The 20,676-nt window shown below is 47.5% G+C and overlaps 1 protein-coding gene across 27 annotated transcripts in view; it reads right to left on the bottom strand.

Moving 5' to 3' along the window:
* The window catches only part of KALRN (kalirin RhoGEF kinase), a 650,068-nt gene that overhangs the window by 399,889 nt on the left and 229,503 nt on the right, over positions 1 to 20,676 (bottom strand). For all 27 annotated transcript variants that reach the window (XM_084871483.1, XM_084871457.1, XM_084871488.1 and 24 more), the window contains exons 4-5: positions 14,712 to 14,904; positions 11,562 to 12,074 (exon numbers count right to left, since the gene is read on the bottom strand). In XM_084871483.1, coding sequence (XP_084727609.1) covers positions 11,562 to 12,074; positions 14,712 to 14,904 — 706 coding nt within the window. The remainder of the gene's footprint in view (positions 1 to 11,561; positions 12,075 to 14,711; positions 14,905 to 20,676) is intronic.

Below are 20,676 nucleotides of genomic sequence, written 5' to 3' on the forward strand. Positions count from 1 at the left end.
CAGGGATGGAGCTGGAATGAGACTGTTCCTTGAGGAGGAGTAATGACCTCTAACCTGGGCACACCTACCTCAGGGCACCTGATACCTGTCAACTCAACACGTTCATATTGAAGTTTATCTACATGTACATGTGACATCGTCTTGAGTCCACACGTCTGACAGTGCCTCTCTATTTGAATGACAGAACATAATTCTCTGGGTGGAAATATCTTGGCGTTTCAGACTGACTAACTTGAGCTACAAGAAACAAGTGCACTTACGCACAAAATAATTTTCTCACTTTTGAAAGTGGGATTAACACATGTAGATCCTTCCCCATCCATTCTAATAGTTGAAAAGTCCCTCACAGGAAGGCCGCATTAAAGAGTAGAGATGGGAGTTCACCTGGAGCAGAAACCTCCAGGAAGGTCAATGAGGACTGCCTCCGAGGCATTGGAGGGCTATCCTGTGGAGAAGGAAGGGGCTAGTTTTAGAGGACCCCATAGGTGAAAGCTCCAGGGAGGTAGATCTAGGCCTGGTGGGAGGAGGACCTTCTAACAAATGGTGCTGTGTAACAGGCTGCTCCACAAAGCTGTGGCTTCCTCACACCAGAAATTCTCATCAGAGTCTAGAATGCATGTCAGCGAGGGTGGCTGCAGGAGCTCTGCCCTGGGTTAAGGATTAGATCCTCTGACTGATTCAAAGATTCTAGCATTCTCAGAGGCTCCTGGACCGGCCTGAACCATTCATCAGAATCCAGGTTTCATGGTCGCCCCCTGGGAGTGGTCAGATTTCTGACCCTCTTTGTCGTGACTCCTGGTCTTTGGCATGTCAAGGACTTTCCCTCTTGTCCTCCTCCTCATGGATCCTGACCTCAGTCACAGTGGAGCCCCCGGAGCCCCCCTGGACTTTGAGGCTGCCATGCTTTTGCACATGCTCTTCTGTTTCCCCGCACCTTTAACTCTGGCTGAACGTTTTGCCATCTGTGCGCCCACAGCAGCGACTGGCACCACAGCGAGCTTTCCCTGTGCAGCAGCTCTTTGCTCACCAGGGCCCTGTGCTCCAATGTGGGAAGGCCTCACTCCAGTTTGTCTTCCAATTGCCCGGCCCCAGCAAAATATCCGGCACTTATTTAACTGGCTTATCTTCAGCAACAGTGCTGTGAGATCTTGCCAACCTGGTCACATGCTTCCATTTCCCTTTCCTTCTACTAGCAGCAGATCTTGTCTCTAATAGTGACAAGGTCCTACTCAAGGTCCCTTCCTGGTTTCTCCAGGCAACAGGTCCCCGCCATGCCCTGCTGCCACATGCTGCCCGCTGTCTGCTCGGCATCCTTGTGGTGAATGAGGGAGCACTCTTCGCCCTTGCTCCCCAGGCCTCTCTTCTACTCCTGACCCCATCTATGTGACTCAGCTCAAGTCTGACTCCATAATATTGTCTATTGAACACTTACTAAATTCTAGGCATACCAATGCTTTATATACATTTTCAAATAATACGTTTTTATTGATTTCAGAGAGAGGAAGGGAGAAGGAGACAGGGATAGAAACATCAATGATGAGAATCATTGACTGGCTGCCTCCTGCATGCCCCCTACTGGGGATTGAGTCCACAACCGTGGCATGTGCCCTGACCAGGAATCCAACCTTGACCTCTTGGTTCCTGGTTTGATGCTCAACCACTGAGCTACACCAGCCAGGCTCTACATGTTTTTAAATCCATATAACAATCCTGCATATATTAACATTTTGCAGACAAAGAAACTGCTTGGAGAAGGTGAACTGGCCACAGATAGCTTATCAGCTAGGGAGTGGCTATGCTGGGATTCAAACCCAGGTCTCTGTGACTGCAAAGCCAGTTGTCTTTCTAGAAGCCCTTTGCTGGCTCCTCTGGCCTGTGCTCTCTCTGCCCTCCATGAGAGGCCTGAGCCACTCACGGAGCTCTTTCTTAGTTCCACCCAAGGAAGCAGGACTGCAAAAGGGAAGCTAAACAACAAGTGCAGAGAGAATGGGTGCGTGAAAGGGCGGCTAAGTACAGACTGTGGGAGGTGCAAGGTCAAGGAGAAGAGAGGTCACAATGGAAAAGGAAAGAGAGGGGTGCCGCAGGGTAGCACAGAAGGTGAAGGGAAGGAAGGTACATGGGTTCTTCAAAGTAAAATGCCTGGAAACGAATCTTGAAAAGCTCCACCCCACAGACTCAATTTTTTTTGTCTTTCGGTCTTCAAAAAGGTACTTAAGACATTTCCTCCACTTCCTCTACTGGGACAGAGCTGGCAGCTTCTCTTTTTTCTTGGACTAACTCCCACTCTCTCTCCCATATACACTAGTGCCCCCAAACCTCACTCCTGCTGAGTAAGGAACAGAGACCTTTGTATCTAACCAGGGTCTAACCCCTGGAGGGGTTACTATTTCTAAGCCATCTTTTTCTTATGAGGTATCGGAATCATATCAATGCTGAACCTTATTTTCCCCACAATGTCTATTTTCCCCCTCCTCCTCCACGTCCCCACAATGCTGGGGGTTGGAGAGCCAAGGTCCTCAGCACCTAGCTGAGGTCCTGACACATTGTAGGCACTCCATGTTGACAAACAAATGTTTCTCAGTTACTTCCTGGGCCTCAAGCAACTCCTTTCACTGTCACTACTTTTCCTGGCTCGCCTACACTGCTGTGGACAGAACCCGTGTGACAGCCTGGGTTCTGGAAAGTACTGTTAGCACAGTGCTCATGTCCTCAGTTCCAAGGGCCAACAAACCATATGTTCCGCAGTTCTATAGGGTCCATTCATGAGGAAAGATTCGTGAGGAGAGGCCACGCAGGCAGGCTATTCGCATACAACCATTCAGGTCATGGACCCTTCCAGCCCTCGTGAGAGACCTGGGAGGGAGCCAGGCCTCCCTTGCCAAGCGTTCCTTCCTCTGGTTGCTCCCACACCCACACCTCTGGTGCAGGCCTAGCGACCACAGTATACGCGGGAAATGCAGGCGACGGGGAGAGAGAGAAAGGATGTATCGAGGAGAAAAACAGCTTTGGGAGAAAACACGCACACATGCAGCCTGCAGAACATTGTGACTTAGATTATTTTTGGAATCTAATGTTTCTAATGTTCAAGGGGAGGAAATGAGAAAAAGTAAGCAGAGATTCCCAGGACCAGCAGGCTGGAAATAATACAGGACACTGTGTCCTGTGTTGGGGTGGAATACAGACACACTTCCTCCCCCAGAGCCCAGTCAATGGGGAGTGGAGGGGGGTGGTTTTGTTGTCCTAGGAGGAGGGAGGGCAGGATTGAGAGAGCCCTAAAGCCTTTCTAAAAAACAAAAAGTCAGGTAATGGGCACTGGAGCCTTTCTCAAAAAAAAGGGGGGGGGGGCCAGGAAATTATAAACTGACCCTAAACACCTTGCCCTTGTGCCTGCTCCCAAAGGTCGCAGCTCTTTGAGGCCTCTCTCCGCACAGGAAGGACTCAGGTAACTGGTGGTGGTGCTGGAGGTGGTGGGTATGTTGGGGGTGTTAGGGAAGTGGCAGCCTCAGAGCAGAGTGCATACCTTCCCATGTGCCTACCTGTCTCTATTCCAACTCACCAAGTCTCCGCTTCCCCATCTGTAACATGACCCTCACATTCAGCCCGCCACACAGAGTAGAAGGGAGGCCAAACGATGACCCCCCCATGATGGATGACTTTGGGCAGGTCTCGGCTCCTGGGTCAAAGTTTTCTACGCAAAAGGAAGGGCTGGACCAGAAACTCTCCTGAGGTCAGGGGTGTGAGAACGCTTTAAAAACCAACATTCAAAAAAAAAAGACTGTGCATTATAATTACTACAATGGCACTTCAGTTTGACAAATGACTGTGGAGTCATGCTCACTGCTGGCCTGAGAGGCATGGGGTTGGGAGCTGTGGTGAAGAGAGGAGGCAGTGGGCAGGGACCAGCAGGAAGGAGACGCAGCGCAGTCTCTCCACACTGGCCCCATTGGTTCGCATCACCCCAGGCAGAATGAGACTTTGGGTCCTACTTTGGGCCCCAGGGAGTGATCATAACTGTTTATGCTTTGGAGGGAGAGCGTTGGGAACAGCGGTGGACGCTTTGCCCAGTGGCAGGGCATCCTGGGGATGTCCTGAATGCTAATGTGGTTAACAGGACATACAAACAGCAGAACAATAAGCATGTAACCCTCAGCACTGAGCACTGCCGCCTTCCGTGATGCCCTTCACCCAGTTGGCCCCATAAATAATGAGAGTAACAGTATTTTGTTTGCACAGACCTCCAATAGTACAAAAATGCATAGATGTATTTCTTGGATGGACTGTAGGAAGTGCTTCTGGCCCCACGTTTGTAGAGGAATAAGACACTCTTAGCTATAATGCAAAGCAGAAGGTGACAAGTGCCTCAGAAGTTTCCAGAAAATGTATTCCCCTACTGCCCACTCTCACTTTATACCCTGAAAGCACAGAGGAGTGAGCTGTGATTTATCCTAGCCTGCATGGTCTGGTCATATCTTTTTATATAGTCTAAATGCACAACCAACAACGCACACAAATAGAGAGAAAAATAACCATCTCAGCAGGGTTCAAAAGGTAAAGGAGCTGGCAACTGGAAAGTCAAAGTTATGACCATCTGTAGGTCATCAACAAGCACACGTTCTATCATTCTCTCAGCTCAGGGTCCAGCTTGCAGCCACAGCAGACCTGTTACTCAGGAGAGAACCACGGGAAATCTTGCTCTATTCTTGTTAGTTGGCCAGTAATTATTGAGCCCCTGAACCTGAGGATAGAGGAGTGACTCTCAAGAGTGTAGTCCCCAGACCACCAGCAGCAATAGTACCTGGTGCATAGGGATGGGCAGTCACACCCCCTTGGGCAGAATCAACTGCCTCTGTGGTTGCTTCAAGGACAGACATTGTTTTTGCAGAGACCTTTCCCAGTGGCATCTCCCCCAACTCTGACCCATCAAATATGACCCCCATTTGATCTGGGCGCTCCTCTCTGTGTCTCACCTAGGGACACTATGCAACTCAGTGATCTATGAGGCCCCCCATGCAACGACATCATAATTTTCAATTCTCTCGAAGCTCAATTCTTGATTTTGTTCCCTTAGGGATCATTGAAGATTATTTGGAGCAAGTTCATTTGGAAGATAGCATCAATGACACTCTGCATGGTCTCAGCAAGTGCTAGATGACTGAAGAGTAAATCATAATGAAAACAGTGCAGGAGAAGGGAAGCCCAAGCCCAGGGAGCAGCTATGCTGGGCTGGGCACGGAGCCGGGCACTTTCATATATACCATCCCATTTGGGCAGCAGCTTGGATTTTTTTTTTTTAAGCAAGAAAGGAACTCAACAGATTTTGATTCTATTTGCTAAGAAACATTTATTTTCCATTATCACCCAACGTAACAACTATGAAGAGAACAGAGCCTCCTATAGATATACAGGAAGAATGAATAGCAAAAAAGCAAAACCTGTTACAGAATTGTTGAGTCACAGTAAAGGGCCATAGGTATCATTTGGTGCTGCAAGTCTCAAAGGAGGAGGGATGGCAGGCACATTTGGTTGGGGCGGGTGGGGGTCTCTATCAAACTATGCTGAGATGTTGCTATGTCCCCTTACAAGCCTGGTCTCCACGCCAGGGCCACTGCCACCATGGCTGTGGTCACACACATGCCCTGCAGCACTTCTCCCACTGAAAGATACTGTTCCAAAGAAAGAGTATCATACATGAGAACAGTGCATGTGAAGGCAGAAGAAAAGTCAGAAGTCACTGAGCTAGCCCAAATTCTCCATCTTTGGTGTGTGTGTTTTTTTTTTTTTTTTGTTTGTTTTTTTAAATAAAATTGGGGGTCAGAGGTCAAAGATACACCTAAGGTCTCCCAACCAGTAAGTGACATCACAGGACAAATATGAATCCAACCAGTAAGTGGCCTCCCAGGACAAATATAGATCCCCACTCATATAGCTTCATTTCAGCACGAACATGTTGGAACAGAATTTCATCATGCAAGAATGAATACGCAGGAAGACATTTAAAATTAAGTTCTTCAAAGGGAGCTTTCCCGTAGGCGGTGTGGTAGACCAGTCTCCCCTAAGCAAAGGAGCGGTCTTCATCTGGGCAGATGCCTTGCTCATGGAGGAGGTGGGCACCTAAGTATCTTGCCCAGCGTGGTGACAAAGATCTTGTGGGGGTGTCCCAAGCACAAGTTTACACATGAAACAGATACAGTGTGCTGCCCCAACTGATAATAAGTGCAATTCCAATGCAGGAAACCCCACTGGGGAGCTCTGCCCAAGCTTTGGGTGATTCCCCCACAGGAAGTGGGATTATACTTCCTCTGGAATGGCTTAGGGCAAAACCAGGGTGTGGGCCCCTGGATGGACATCAATGTAGCCTCTTTTATTCAGAAGCAAAGTAGACAAAGGATTCTCCATCAGTTAAGTCTAGATATGCACTGGAGCCCCTCTAAGCACTTCTCCTTCCCTGTAAAGACTGGATGGTTGTAGGCCTTCCCCATCTCTGAAGGCAGGCAGTGCAGAGCTTCAGCGTTTTCTGGTGCTCATCATTGGCATCAGCACATAGACGGACATGGTGAGGTCACACAGCTGCCATCAGAATGGTAAGACGGGGCTTCCTAAAGTGCGTGGGAGGTAGACTTTTCTATATCTGGGTCTCTTCCAGTCATACTGTTCAAGCTGTCTTAGGTGCCCAGGAAAGGGAAAGAAATTGGGGAGGATCCTAAGTGGTACTCCACCCTTCCCTTTTCCAAGAGGACACCGATGAGTCTACTTAGTGGCCCTTAATACCACAAATTGCCTCCTAATGGGAAAGAGACCTCCCTTCTCTCTGGGAATGGGACCTGATTACAGGGCAGACACCTTCGCACAGGTTCCTGGCAGCGGAGGGGCAGCTGGTTGTGAAACCGCTGCAAAGAGAGCCGTAACCTGCACAGGGCTAATGAGGAGCATCCCGGCCTGTGTTTGGTGAACACAATGGGGGACAGGCCCACTGGTTACAGACCGGAGGGCAGGGGCCGAGGCCATGGTGCTCACACTCCAGCAAGATGCATTGTGTGGTACTGGGATTGCCTCTGATTTACCCAGCTCTCCCACAAATTGCTCACTGAGACTTTACTGTCATTTCTGAGCTGCAACGTACCTTTCTCTAAACACTCCCCAGCCGCAGAGGCTGTGCCTAGGACAGGGAGGTGCACACAGCAGTCATACATCATAATAAGTAGGACGGCTTGCTGCTCCAGGGCAAAAATTCTGGCCTACTCCTCCTCATCCAAGTGCCTTGTTTTGGGCTCATGACAGCTGCTCAACAGACATTTATTAAATGAACGGGTACCCTGATTTATGAATTATCTACAGAGCAGAGTCCCTCCTCCCTAAATGCTTCGCTGATAGAGATAATGGCTCCCTCTCTCCCCCCGCAAGATGAAGAATGCAGGGGGTCATCACAGAAGTCATGGGGAGGCTGAGAGGTGGCTTCACTCTCGAGGGCCAGCTGGCAAATGAGGAGCACCACCTATTATTCAAGGCAGGGGACCACGCTGTTACCCCAAAGGCCAGAGGGGAGACTGTGCCCACCTTTAACAAAATTAGAAGTTGAGCCAAAACCTGTTTGGCTTTGTGGATAGAGTGTCAGCCTGCAGACTGGAAGATCCCAGGTTCAATTACAGTCAAGAGCACATACCCTGATTACGGGCACATCCCCGGTGGGGGGTGTGCAGAAGGCAGCTGATTGATGTTTCTCTCTCATCAATGTTTCTAACTCTCTATCTCTCTTCCTTCCTCTCCGTTATATATATATTTTTTTATTTTATTTTTTTTTTTTTATAGAAGCTGGGTGAGCACCAGACTCCTCCAACTGCCAAAAGCTTCCCGGATCTGGAATCAGAGGTCTCCGACAAGCCTCCCACCAGAAAGGAAGATCGTCGTGGCTCACGCAGTAACTATTTCCTCACGCCCTTGTTTAGATGTGGATCTGCATACACACAGCCCTCCCCCAAACCGCCACCCTCCGCGCCCCCTTCCAAAAACACCAAATAAGTAGAGGGCTGAGGCACTTAGGTCTGCACAGATATTTTAAATTCATCTTGAAGCAACTTAAAAGGGCTGCTTCTCTCCCCTTCCCTTACTCCCAGCACATTTCTGTGGCAGCTGGGTCAAGCCTGAGCAGCGTTTGCACCACTGACTCAATGACAAAATATTCCTGGGCTGCTTTCTTCCCATCATCCGTTCCCTCCCTCTGTTTTGTTTATTATATTCTCTCCCGTCCCCCCCCCCTCCCCATACACCACACACACACACACACACACACACACACACTTCTTTATAAGGCATGAGAATGCCATGGTACATGGAACCTAAACTGAGAGTACTGGATTCAGGGACCATGTACTTGGATGGGGGGAAATATATACCTTTCTTTCCATTTTTTTTCTTTTAACTATTTTTTTTAATTTCCTTATTGATTAAGGTATTACATATGTGTCCTTATCCCCCCAACTAAAATATAGCATTCTCTTCAATTATGAGTGTAGGCAACAAACTACATTACTGTTCACAATACCTGTACCTCTGAATACACGTCTTCATATCACATCAGGGTTAGTTGCCCCAAAATATCATTTTTGCTCATTGTTACCTCAAAATCAATGATAATTGTGAGATGTCAAGTACATTTTATTATTTAACATGTTAAAGAAGCACATGTTACTGCTATTTTTAAATTATTAACTGTATTTCAATAATCATTTTCCAAGCCTAAATATATTACTTGTACATTTACAAATATTACTCTGAGAAGGGGTCCACAGAATGGTTGAGCCCTGCTGTTGAGTGAGCAGGGGGAGGTGGGATTTGAGATTTTCCCTGGCGTGATCAGGGCCTGGGCGGGACTCGGGGACTAACAAGCAGTGCTCAGTGGTGGATGAAGCACGTCCTAGGAGCAGAGGACAGTATGGCGCTTGGATAAGAGCTTGGGTGGGCTTTCGAGACAGACAAAACACTGGCTCTGATAATTGGCAGTGTGCTTCTGGGCAGGCCACTCCATCTCTCGGAGCTTCCATGTCCTCCGCTATAAAAGAGGAATACTAATATGCCATGTGATTCTTGCAAGCATGAACAGAGAGAATGTATGTGTGGCAGCAATGACTGCCTAGTGGACTGGCACTTGTCTGACTCTAGGTCAGCCTTCCCTACTGGGGTCTTCTGGTGCTAAAGGTATGTGGTTCGCCTTGTTTTTGGGAACACCATCTGTGCTCCATGCCATCTTCCCTTACCCTTGAGCTTCCGGGATGCTGTCAAGTGCCTCAAACTCTAAAATACATCTAGACAGACCTAGTCCCCTGTGCCCCTCTGCCCCTGTCACTGAAATGGCCACCTAGGCCAGGCTGCAAAGCAGGTTCTCTGCCTCAGAGCAGAAGGAATCCCTAGTAGAAAGGAGCTATTCCAGACTTTTATAACCCTACTCATAGCAGCCAGAGGACCTGCGACTGGCTTCCCAGAGCCGCTGGCTCCTGACCTGGTATCTCATAGCTTGGTGGACGGTGACAGGATTCCATAATCCAAGTGGCCCTTCACAGGCCAGGTCAGACCCAGACCGCCAGGCCTCTGGGCAAAGAGCCCTCAGGAAGTCAGGGAAAACCCTGCAACTCCTAAGGTTACACAGGAAACGTTTTTACATGTCCCTTGACTTAAATGATGTTCAGAAGTTCTGTTGTAGAAAGGGCTATGCAGTCTTTAAAAATGGCATGTATTGATTTTCTTCTGACTATAAAGTATAAAATATTGGAAAATACATGAAATTTATACAGAGAAATGAAAATTAACCATAAGCTTGGCCTCTGAGAATCAAAACTATTAACATTGAGTTGAATTTTCCTCCAGTCATACTTATGCTGGCACTCCCACATAAATTAGGATCATCATTATATAAAGTTGTGATTTTTGCTCCTTTTCCTCCCTTTTAGCCCTCCTCCACTCCATCCCCGGCCTTCCCCATGCTATTGTCTGTGTTCATGGGTTATGCATCTATGCATAATATATAGTTCCATATCCTGATTTCATCACTTAAAAATATCTAGAGACATTTTCAATATGAGCTCTGAAAAGACACAAAACCGTTATACTAGACACTGTAAAAATGCATAGGTTACTGAGAGATACTGAGTAGCATTATGCATTTAAATTTAAGTTATTTCCAGAAAACTGATAGGAGGAGAGTCCATTTCACTCCCCCCTAAAGCACATATAATAGCAACTCTCTTCTTTACCTTGAAGAAAAAAAAAAAACCTGGAGAAGATACCTTTGTGTCCTCCGCAAAGAAGCACTAGATGCTATATTTTTCTTTTTCCCTTTCTCATATCTCCCCTGATAAGGAGAAAGCTATGAAAATTCACTGCTAGAAAATCAGGGCCTGCTTAAGTGCTGGCTGAGCAGCTGAGGAAAAACCCTCAGAATGAAGCGGAGTGGCACAAAGAGCCCTGACTTCAAGCTGAAAAAAGCTGGATTCACATGTCAAGTCTGCCATTGTGGCCCCAAGATCAAGGAGCACTCCGTTTCCCTGCACTTCAGCAGCACCAGCACCTCCGAGTTTGGGAAAGCTAGGCAGTTAAGTAAGGCTCTGCATGTGAAATGCTCTGTCCACAGTGGAGTACACTGCCCAGCACTAATCCCTCAGTCCTGTTACTGTGGCCGGTAACAGTATTATTATTTTTGTTGCTCAGCCAGCTCAAACCATTCAAACATGTCCTAGGAGGGGCCGTGTCCAGCGGTGGGGGGAAAAGCATGGGCTTGGCAGCCGCACTGCACTTCCTTGTTTGGCCGAGCTATTTAGCCTGTAAGTTTCTTCACCTGTGAAATGGGATAATGATGCTACACCTGCCTACAGAACTGGTGGCCAGAAAGAAGCTCACTACAGACTGATTCATATGCCTTTCAGCATAACGATTATTGCTTGTCTCATTTTTGATTCTTATAAGTATACTTCCAGTAGGATATGATCTCACTCATCTAGGGGAAATGGTGAACAACATAGACTGATGAACAAGAACAGACCCAGAGATAAGGAGCCATGGGTCAGACTGTTGGACCTCAGAGGGAGGTGGGGATAAAAGGGAGAGATCAACCAAAGGACTTGTGTGCACACATATGAGCCTAACCAGTGGTCAAGGACAATAGGGGGGTGAGTGCATGGGTAGGAGGGGTGGGGGATTGGAATGGGGGGTTGAGAACAAATATGTGGTATCTTTATTGATACCTTAATCAATAAATAAATTAATAAAACAAAAAAAAGGACTTCAGAGGGTTAAAACGAGTTAATTTATACTCAGTGCTCAGAACAGTGCCTGGCACATAACAAACAGTCTATAAGTAGAGTTTTAAGGAGTCAGTGAGCAACAGCCAGAGATGATTAAAATAAATGTGTACCAGCTAAAACCAGCACACACTGAAAAGAAAAAAAAAAAAAAAAACTTTCCACAAAAGTCATTAATCAGAAAGCTGAACCGGCAACCTCGATCAGTTTCCCTAAAAGCAGTGGCCACCCGGCCCCAAACCCTAGCCCCAGGTGGGCCAGCTCCCCTCCTACCTTCTCCGCATCCTGCTCGAAGAGCCTCAGCTGGAAGCACTGGTCCAGCTTGAGCTTGCGTACGTGCCACATCTGGTGCAGGTGCTGCCGGGTGGAGTGCAGCTTGTCCAGGAGGCTGGTGATCTTGGGCACGAGGCTCTGGAAGTCGGCGCTGCCGGGGATGCAGTTGCGCCCTGAGAAGCCGTCACTGCAGCGGATGCACTGCAGCAGCCGCTGCCCCTCCCGGTCCAGCTCCTCCACGGGGGCCTTCAGCACCTTCTTCTTCAGCTGAGTGTGCTCGTCGATGAGCCGCCGAGAACCCTCCACGTCCACCGGGAACTCCTTCCGAGCCAGCATCTCCTGCAGGTCCTCCAGGCGCGAGAGCAGGTGCACGGCGCTGTTGAAGAACTCCTCCAGGGACAGCCGCAGCTCGATCCACTCCTCGTGGTTGTAGTCCAGGGAGCCGTCGAACTCCTCGGTCAGCTGGGAGGGGTCCACCAGCTTCGCGAGGCCCTCCACGGACACCATGCTCGTCTGGAGGGCAGACACAGAGAGGGTGAGTCAGGGAAGTCGGGGGAAGGGGGAGGGGGAGGGGAAAGCAGGGCAGCTGTAGGCAGGAGGGGAGGAAGTCAAGGGGAGAGGCCAAGGTAAGTCCACATAGTAATGACCACAGCCTGCACAGGAAAGGGCCGGTGGGGGAGCACGTGGCCTGCTGGTCATTAGCTACAAATCAGCCAGGGTAAGCAGTTCCAACAGACCAGCTGACTGCCTCCAAAAGCCTCCCCACCTGCCCACCACTTGCTATTCCAGGAAAGGCTGTCTTTAAGACTCAGCTGTCTTCATCTTCCTCCTCTCCATCCCCCCAATCACCACAGAAGGACTTCAGATGCTAGAAGCAGGAGTGCCTGAGGGTCTAGTTCTCTGCAGCTTGAAAACCCACCCAGGCCCATGACCCAGGACACCATCACGGTTGCATGAAGCAAGATGGGTCAACTTAGGGCTGCAACGGTCTGAGTCTAGCTTCCTGCCTCAGGCTGGGTGGGCCTCTGCCAACACCGAGACTCTCCTGGTAGCAGAAACCTTTCTCCGTTTTAGTTGGCCTGGACTGGAGTGTGTGCATGGGTAGTTTTAAAAGCTCACCAGGGGATTCTAACTTGCAGCCGCTGATCTAAATCTCTGCTAATCTTGGTCCTTGCGGCTCAAAGCGTGGCCCTCTGCGGCAGCATCAAGACCACCTGGGAGCTTGTCGGGAAGGCAGCGTCTCCGAAGTCAGATCTGCTGACTCACAGTCCACACTGAACGAGGTCCGCAGGGACTCTGTGCATTAAACTCTGAGCAGCCCTGTTCTAGAGCACTTTCCCCTTCAAGTCTGGCTCCACGTTTACCACATCCAGGAAGTCTCCCATGATTATATGCACCAATTAGTCATTCATATCTGCTATTGAACAAGCCTGTACCCTCAGCCTGCATGAGGGGTTTCATTGGCTGTCGGTAAGGCACTGCCTTATAAATACTCTTCTGAGTGGGAGGCCCCAGCTCTTTCTCTCCTTACTTTTTATTTAGGAGGCAAAGACAAGCTTGCTCAACTTGTGGTGAAGGAACAGGGGAAGGGCTGAGCAGCCACACTGAAACACAGTTTAAGGGCTTGTTGGAAAGATGACTTTCATTCTTTTCAGGTTATAAATATATAGGCTTGTTATCACCACCTCTGTATACAAAAACCAAACCTACAAAACACAGGGCTCCTGCCCAGCTGATGTGGCTCAGTGGTTGAGCGTTGACCTACAAACAAGAAGGTCATGGTTTGAGTCCTGGTCAGGGCACATGCCTGGCTTATGGGCTCGATTCGTAGCAGGGGGCATGCAGGAGGCAGCCGATTAATGATTCTCATTATTGATGTTTCTATCTCTGCCCCCTTCCCCTATGAAATACATATATATACATATATATACATATATATATATATATATATATATATATATATATATATATATTAAAGCACAGGGCTCCTAATGTTGGGTAGGGGTGCCAAGTCAAATTCTTTGTGTTATTTAAACCGAGTGAGAATCACTTTGCTGAGATGGTCAGGCTGCTGTGCTCCATCACAGACCACTGGGGCCACCATGCCACACCCAGGCACTCCTGGCCTAGGGGGACAGGGCCTGGAATGGAAAGTCACTGTAAGTTTAGGGGCAGCTCCGCCTTTCCAACATGCACACATACACAAAGGTCATTCCCCTGCAGATGAGGGCTGGGGTTCCAGGAAAGGGGAACAGCTTGGATTTAGCTGGAGCAAAGGTTCCTAAATCACTGACTTAATCTGTTGTGTTACCATTAAAAATTCTCATATGATGTCTGGGAAAACCTAGCTAAAGAGAAAATAATAACATGTTCTCCTTGAGTATAAAAAAAATATGAAGAAAATGAAAATCACCTTTAATCCAGCCACCTCTAATAGTCTACTAACATTTTCACGTGTCTCTCAGTCTTCTTCATATATGCACTCAAAAAACAGATTTCAGATTATACTGCCCAGACTGTTTAAAATCCTGCCTTTTAAAAAACTCATAAGCATTTTTCAAAGACACAATTTTTCTAAATATGATTTGCATTGAGATATAATTGACATATAACTAAATATGATCTTAATGGCTTCATGTATTTGTGTATTAATGTTACCAAAATTAATGGATACTCGGGATACAAACTATATGTGTGTGCATGCATATGTGTATATATGCATATATGTATATATGTATGTGTATATTATTGCAAAAAAACACTATGATGAATGAACATCCTTGTAGACCATTATCTGTTTATAATTATAATTAGATTTTCAAGAGGTTTTGTTTAGTTTTATATTAAAAATGTTATCTCAGAAGAATTACTAGATCAATAGCTATAAACTCTTTTTAAGCCATTGGAGCCAAATTACAAAGTTGCCCCCAGAAACAACAGTACACAGAACTGCCTACTGACACTGTGCAATTAGGACAATCTCTTGATCCTTTTATTCCTCTCTAGGTACTAACCGGTAAAGCCACAGTAGCCAAGGAATCCAGAAATGCCAGCCACAGACACGGGCACAGTAGGGTGGATGGAGAAGCCCAGTGAGAAATGTGTGGGTGGCAGAAGGGAAAGGGGTGCTCAGAGAGCGGTCTGGCTCACCTCAAAGATGAATTTGGAGCTGCCAAAGTTGGTCTTCTGTTTCTGCCAGAAGTTGTCGGGTTTAATGATGAGGGCCACATGGATCTCGGCTGGGAAGGCTTCCTGCAGCGTCTTGAGGAGGGGCTTGATGAGGTCCCACTTGGAGCCCCGCATGTCGATGATGACGGTGAAGCCACGTTTGCACACGTCCTCGCTGTGGGAGGTCAGAGGCCCGGCATGGTCACTCTGGGCGGCTGAGACTTGGACGTACACAGTCCAAACGCATCCAGAAATCTGCATTCCTTTTAATCAGGGCCACCCTTCCAACTTCACACCAGGTCTGCTGGCTGCCTTCCAGTCCCACCTAAATGTGCTGCCTCAGAAAACCTTCCTGGCTTAACCCCATCTGCCGGAGGGTGTCTGCCTGCTCCTAGCACTCAGCAAATGACTCAGCCTTCCCCATAGGCATTGGCACTTGATGGGGTGTTTACGCTTTTGGGTATTCCAATTTCTGTTTGATTTTACATTTAGTTTTTGTTTCTCTCACTCCTGGGGAGCATCGTGTTTTCCCTATTTGAAGACAAGCTCTGTACCAACAGGGACCCCGAGGCCCTAACAGCTGAGATGGAAGAACCTTGGCATGAGGGCTGCCCTTCCCCATGCCCTAGCAATGGCAGTCACTGGTACACTTTACCAATGAACCAAACGGAGCCAAAGAGCCTTTTTCAATAAGATTCTAGGCTGATTCTATCAGTTGATTAGAGGTGGTACACAAAGTATGAATAAGGCATATTTGCCACCACTATATTTAAGATGCATCACTTGTAGTTCGAATGTTTGTTACCTTATAAAAAATCAGGTTGTTGCCAGGCCGGTGCTGCTCAATGATTGAGCATCGACCTATGAACCAGAAGGTCATGGTTCGATTCCTGGTCAGGAGGCAGCTGATCAGTGATTCTCTCATCATTGATGTCTCTCTCTCTCTCTCTCTCTCTCTCTCTCTCTCTCTCTCTCTCTCTCTCTCTTCCTCCCTCCCTCTCTGAAATCAATATATATATATATATATATATATATATATATATATATATATATATATATATTGATACACACACACACACACTAGAGGCCCAGTGCACGATTGAAATCCTTCGAGGAGGTGCCTCACCTCCTGCAGAGTGAGGAAGCACACCCCACTGGGGGCCAAGACCCATACCTGACTTGTGCAGTGCCTGCTGCCTGGGGAGTCAGGCCGGACCAGGGCCCCGTCGGGGGGGAGGGAGACTGGGATCCATGCCTGACTCACAGTGTCCCCCGGCCTCCCTGCCTGTGTCCTCTTCTGAGGCCACCCAAGCCACTGTACCACTTGGGCAGGCCCCCCACCTCTGTCTCTATCTCTGCTCCTGGTCTCATCTGTGTGTGCAACCTCCTCCTGTCTGGTCATGACCCATTAAGGAGTCGTCCTGGTCTAATTTGCATATTACCTCTTTACATATAAATATTATATAGAGAGATATATTTAAAAAGTCAGATTGTTGAGTCATGCTGATTATTCAGACGGCCAAATGTGGGACTGATGAAAAAGATGGATACAGTCTGTTGTCTCGTGTACTTCCATTGTAAGAGTCAGGGTATTAAAAGACTTACTTCAGGAAGTTAAGAGAGGGGAAGCTACTCCTATAATCAAGGCCAGAAGAAGTGACAGTGACCATCTTGAAAACCAAAACTAACCAGCCTAAGTGAATCAATGAAGATGTTGCTATGTAACCTATTAAAGAGAAAACTTTATTTAAACACTTGGACTTTATAACTCCTAAGAATCAGAAAGGGAGGGGGGGGCTGGTCAAAATAGTTCAACATATTAGTTTGGAAGAAAGTTTAGGTTTTGGTAGTTTGAGGGTCTTCTCTTCTTCTTGGCTTGTTTAACCTATCCATTTATTTTATAACTAAGACTATACTTCGGGTAATTCACATTCTTATATAAACTCTGGTGTAGGGTCTTTCACTTAATTTCCTATTCCCTAGATTGTACTTGCGTAAACCGCTGTGCATGTTACATGACCCACAGATGAGTGCCTCCACCAACCAATCGCTTCCCACTACTGGAGGTAAGGCCGCAGTGGGAAGAACTAAGCCACAAATGGAAACAAAATACCTTTTTCAGGCTTCATTCTCAAATCGCAACAGTGATGAGAATGTCATGTCCCGGCCTGGTGAAGAGACCACAGCCCCTGTGATGTCTCAGGCACCGTGTGGATGTCTCAAGCCTAAGGCAACTTCCATGGGCCTCCGAGTTAGATGGGGAACTGCTCAGGCAGGAGACTTTCCCTTTCTTCTTGCTGATACAAAGGACTAGACTCAGCACGGGGAGTTTTGTTTCTCCCAAATGGGTGTCAACAAGTGGCCATAGTCATCCACAAATAATTTTCTCTGATCTATTGTATGAAAGCAATGTGCCATTCCCCTAAATTATGGAATTTCTTTCCCATTAGAAAAGAAACACCTGCTAAATACAGAAAACTTCAAAGATTTATATAAGAGATGCTAATGGCAGGAATTTATAACACGCTGTCCTATTTCCCTCCAGTCTTCTTTGTGCATTTAATTTTCATACCATAGAGTGTTCTACTTTTCACTGTGACATAGAGTTTTTTCCTTGTCTAAAATTTCTTGGAAACTGGCACACCGAATGACATATAGTCCATCCCTCTGTACCTTTACCATGCCTTATTTAATCATTCTCATTACTACTTGGTAGAAAAACATATCAACTTACATGTTGTGCATGAGAGTCCCAGCAGCTCATGAGATCCCCTCCGCCCCCTTACTATATTCTCATCAGCACAGAAATATTTTCCCATTTAAATTTGCACCTCTCTCTGATTACTAGCTGGAGCTTATAGGTCCGGAAGTATTTCTTCTGTGACATACCTACACAGTTCTTTCATCCACTTTCCTACTGGGACTTAATGACTTTTCTCCGTGAGCTTAGTTTTGTTCAGCTTGACTCACATCTGCTGCATGCCCACTTAGGTCAGGCAATGATATGACCAACTTCTTTGTGCAACTGCTCCATCCCTGTTGCCATAATTGTGCTTACATGAGAAACCGCCATCCCTAGCAATAGTAGGTGTTGCTACCAAGAGCTGGAGTGTGGCTACCCCAGCATCTAAGTGGGCTAGCAGGTTTCTGACAACTACAGTAGAAATAGGTACTAACATTTTCCAGAAGTTCTCACTCACTCAGGAGACGGGGAAAGAGGCCCAGGGCTGGGAGCTAATGTAATTGGCATCTCTGTGAGACAGCCTGGTCTCTCACTGGTGCTTTATGTGTTTGGTTTTAAGTAAGAAGCAGAGTTGGGGGAGGGAAAAGAACTTCTCACTGCATGCTTATTCTATGCCAGGGGCTGTGCTTGGGCACTTGACATACGATATTGCACCATCCTCACAACACCTTATAAACTTGGCATGCAACCTCCATATAAGAGATGATGAAACTGAGGCACAGAATCTGCTGTAGGTCACAGGATGAGCAAGTGACTACGCAAATAATCAGAACCACAGCTGCTGACTGTAAAACCCACACTCAGGTCACTATATTCTATTATATCCCACCATCATCACCACTGTGAATGGTGTTTTGGTCATAGGCAGTGGGGGTTAAGGGTCCTAGCAATGAGGGGATTTGTTAGGAAGCTCATAGAAGATGAGGGAAATTGTGGCAATGGGTCCAAATGAATGACCTCTATTCTGCAGTCTGCCACATTACAGAATCACAGAAGCCAAGGAGCATGGCACACTGAGAAAGTTGAAGTTAATTCACTCTAGATTAGGCATAAGGGTAGGGAAGAGAGTGATGCTCTGAGTGCTTCCGACAGCCCTATTTTAGGCTTGGCCTCCCCTTGCATACCCTCCCCTTTCCAACCTCTCCTTGGGGCCAAGGAGACTTGCCCAGATAAAGTCTGTACTGTACCTCCACCCCCTTGTAAATGAAGCTCCGAGTACCTGAATCCCTAAAATTCTCTGCCCAAAGAGCTCTTAGCCTACACTCTGGGCCCTTGTGCAGCTGGACCCCAGGTCTAATCCTCTAAGGCAAGCAGCACCATCAGCATGAGCATGCCTAGGCCTGAGGGGTGGCAAAGGACTGCTATTTGCAAAGGTGTGGCTAGACTAGGGGTGTCGAACTCAATCAGAGAAGGGGCCAAAATCTAAAATCCAGCCTAAATCGCGGGCCGAATGGTTTACTGAACAGTCATAAACTGACAATGTCATAAACTGACAGTGGAGTGCAGTGATGACAGCGCGGTGCGGGCCACATTGCAAGGCCTGGCGGGCTGGATTTGGCCCACGGGCCTTGTGTTTGACACATGTGGGCTAGACCATGGATGTGTGAGCTGTGGAGTCCATATGCATGCAAGACCCCCTTCCCTCTACCCTGGCACAGTGGGAGACAAGCTGGGCAGTGGGCACAGAGAGAGGCAGAGCATGGCCTGGGGCTGTTCTCTCTGTGCTGCCAAGTTCTGGCAGGGAACTCAGGAATCCAATAAGTCCAAATATGAGGCTGGCCTCCTCTGCCACTGTGAAGGTATATCAGTCAAGGTAGAAGGATAGAACGTGTTTTATTTAACAATTTGTTAGCCTGATGTATTGATTTTCAATACTGAGACAGAGGGTATGCATGTTTCCATTTGTACTCCAGAGAAGAGGCACAGGTCTAGAATCAGGATGGTGGGAGTGCTGGACTTATCCTGAAGACAATTGGGGACCACCACTGGGTAGTTTGGAAAGATTGCCTTCAGCTGTGTGGAGGGAAGTATGCTGGGCTCAGCTAGGGGGAGTGGCAATGGCAGAATCAGAGGAGCCACATCCTCTGGATCTTGGTTAAGGTCCTCCTAGTGCAGATGTCCTTGGGCTGGCCCACCTAAAGCTGCAGCTGTCACCCAGCTCTCCCTATTTTTATTATTATTATTATTATTTTTAGCATTTACTACCATCTGGATCATATATTTTACTTATTCATGTACTGTCATTCTTCCCTCACTATAAAATAAACTCCATGAGGGTAGAGGTTTTTGTGTGCATTAATTGCTGGGTGCCCAATGGCTAATACTGTGCCTGGTATACGCGGAGACTCAATACGCTGAGGGAGCAGAGGCAGCAGTTAAGGGTGTGGAATCTAGAACCATCCCTCCTCAGTATACATCCCAGCTCCATCATTTACTTATTGGGAAACCTTAGGCAAGTTGCTTTTAACCTCTATGCCTCGGTCCCTGCACAGTAAAACATGAATAATAGTAACTACATCACAGGGTTATTTTAAGGGTTAAGTTTAATATACATAAAGGTGCCAGGCACATGGTCTGGAATCCAGACTCTGGATGATGGAAGTCTCCGGCTGCAGGAGACACTGTTGGTGTCCCACTGAGGACTCCTTTATTGCCCACTGGGCCAGCCCCAGCTCCGACAGCATTGCAGCCATCAGCTTACACCCGCACCATCTCTGGGGCCTTGCTGATGGGCTCCATTTCTCCAAGACACAGGTGGGAAGTTATACCCACAGCCCAGGAAGGACAGTGCTTCTCTTGTAAAGGGTGACAAAGCTCAGACTCTTTTCCTGCATGCAGAGTGCCTCTGAAGTGGGATTTAGGCTCAAGAGCCTCCGCATCCTCCCAGTAGAACTCTGATTAGACTGAGACCACATCCTTGCTCAGTTCTTCCTCTTTCCTACTCTGTTTCTCCAACTCCTACTCCCTCATGAGTTTTTCCAGAAGAGAATGATCTTACTAAATCATTTGCACCTAAAGCCCTGTCTCAATAAACACAGCCTATGTTAGTTATTTTTATTATTGTGCATGGGTAGGGTCCCTAGGCATGGCTGGCAATCAGGACCAACCTGTGGGGTGACCAGAGGGCTGGCCTGGGGACTGTGGGCTGGGGGCAACTACTGCATTGAATGCCTGCCCCCTGGTGGTCAGTGTGCATCATAGTGA

This window comes from Pipistrellus hanaki (assembly GCF_964339955.1).
Source record: "Pipistrellus hanaki genome assembly, chromosome: 2".
NCBI classification, from domain to species: domain Eukaryota; kingdom Metazoa; phylum Chordata; class Mammalia; order Chiroptera; family Vespertilionidae; genus Pipistrellus; species Pipistrellus hanaki.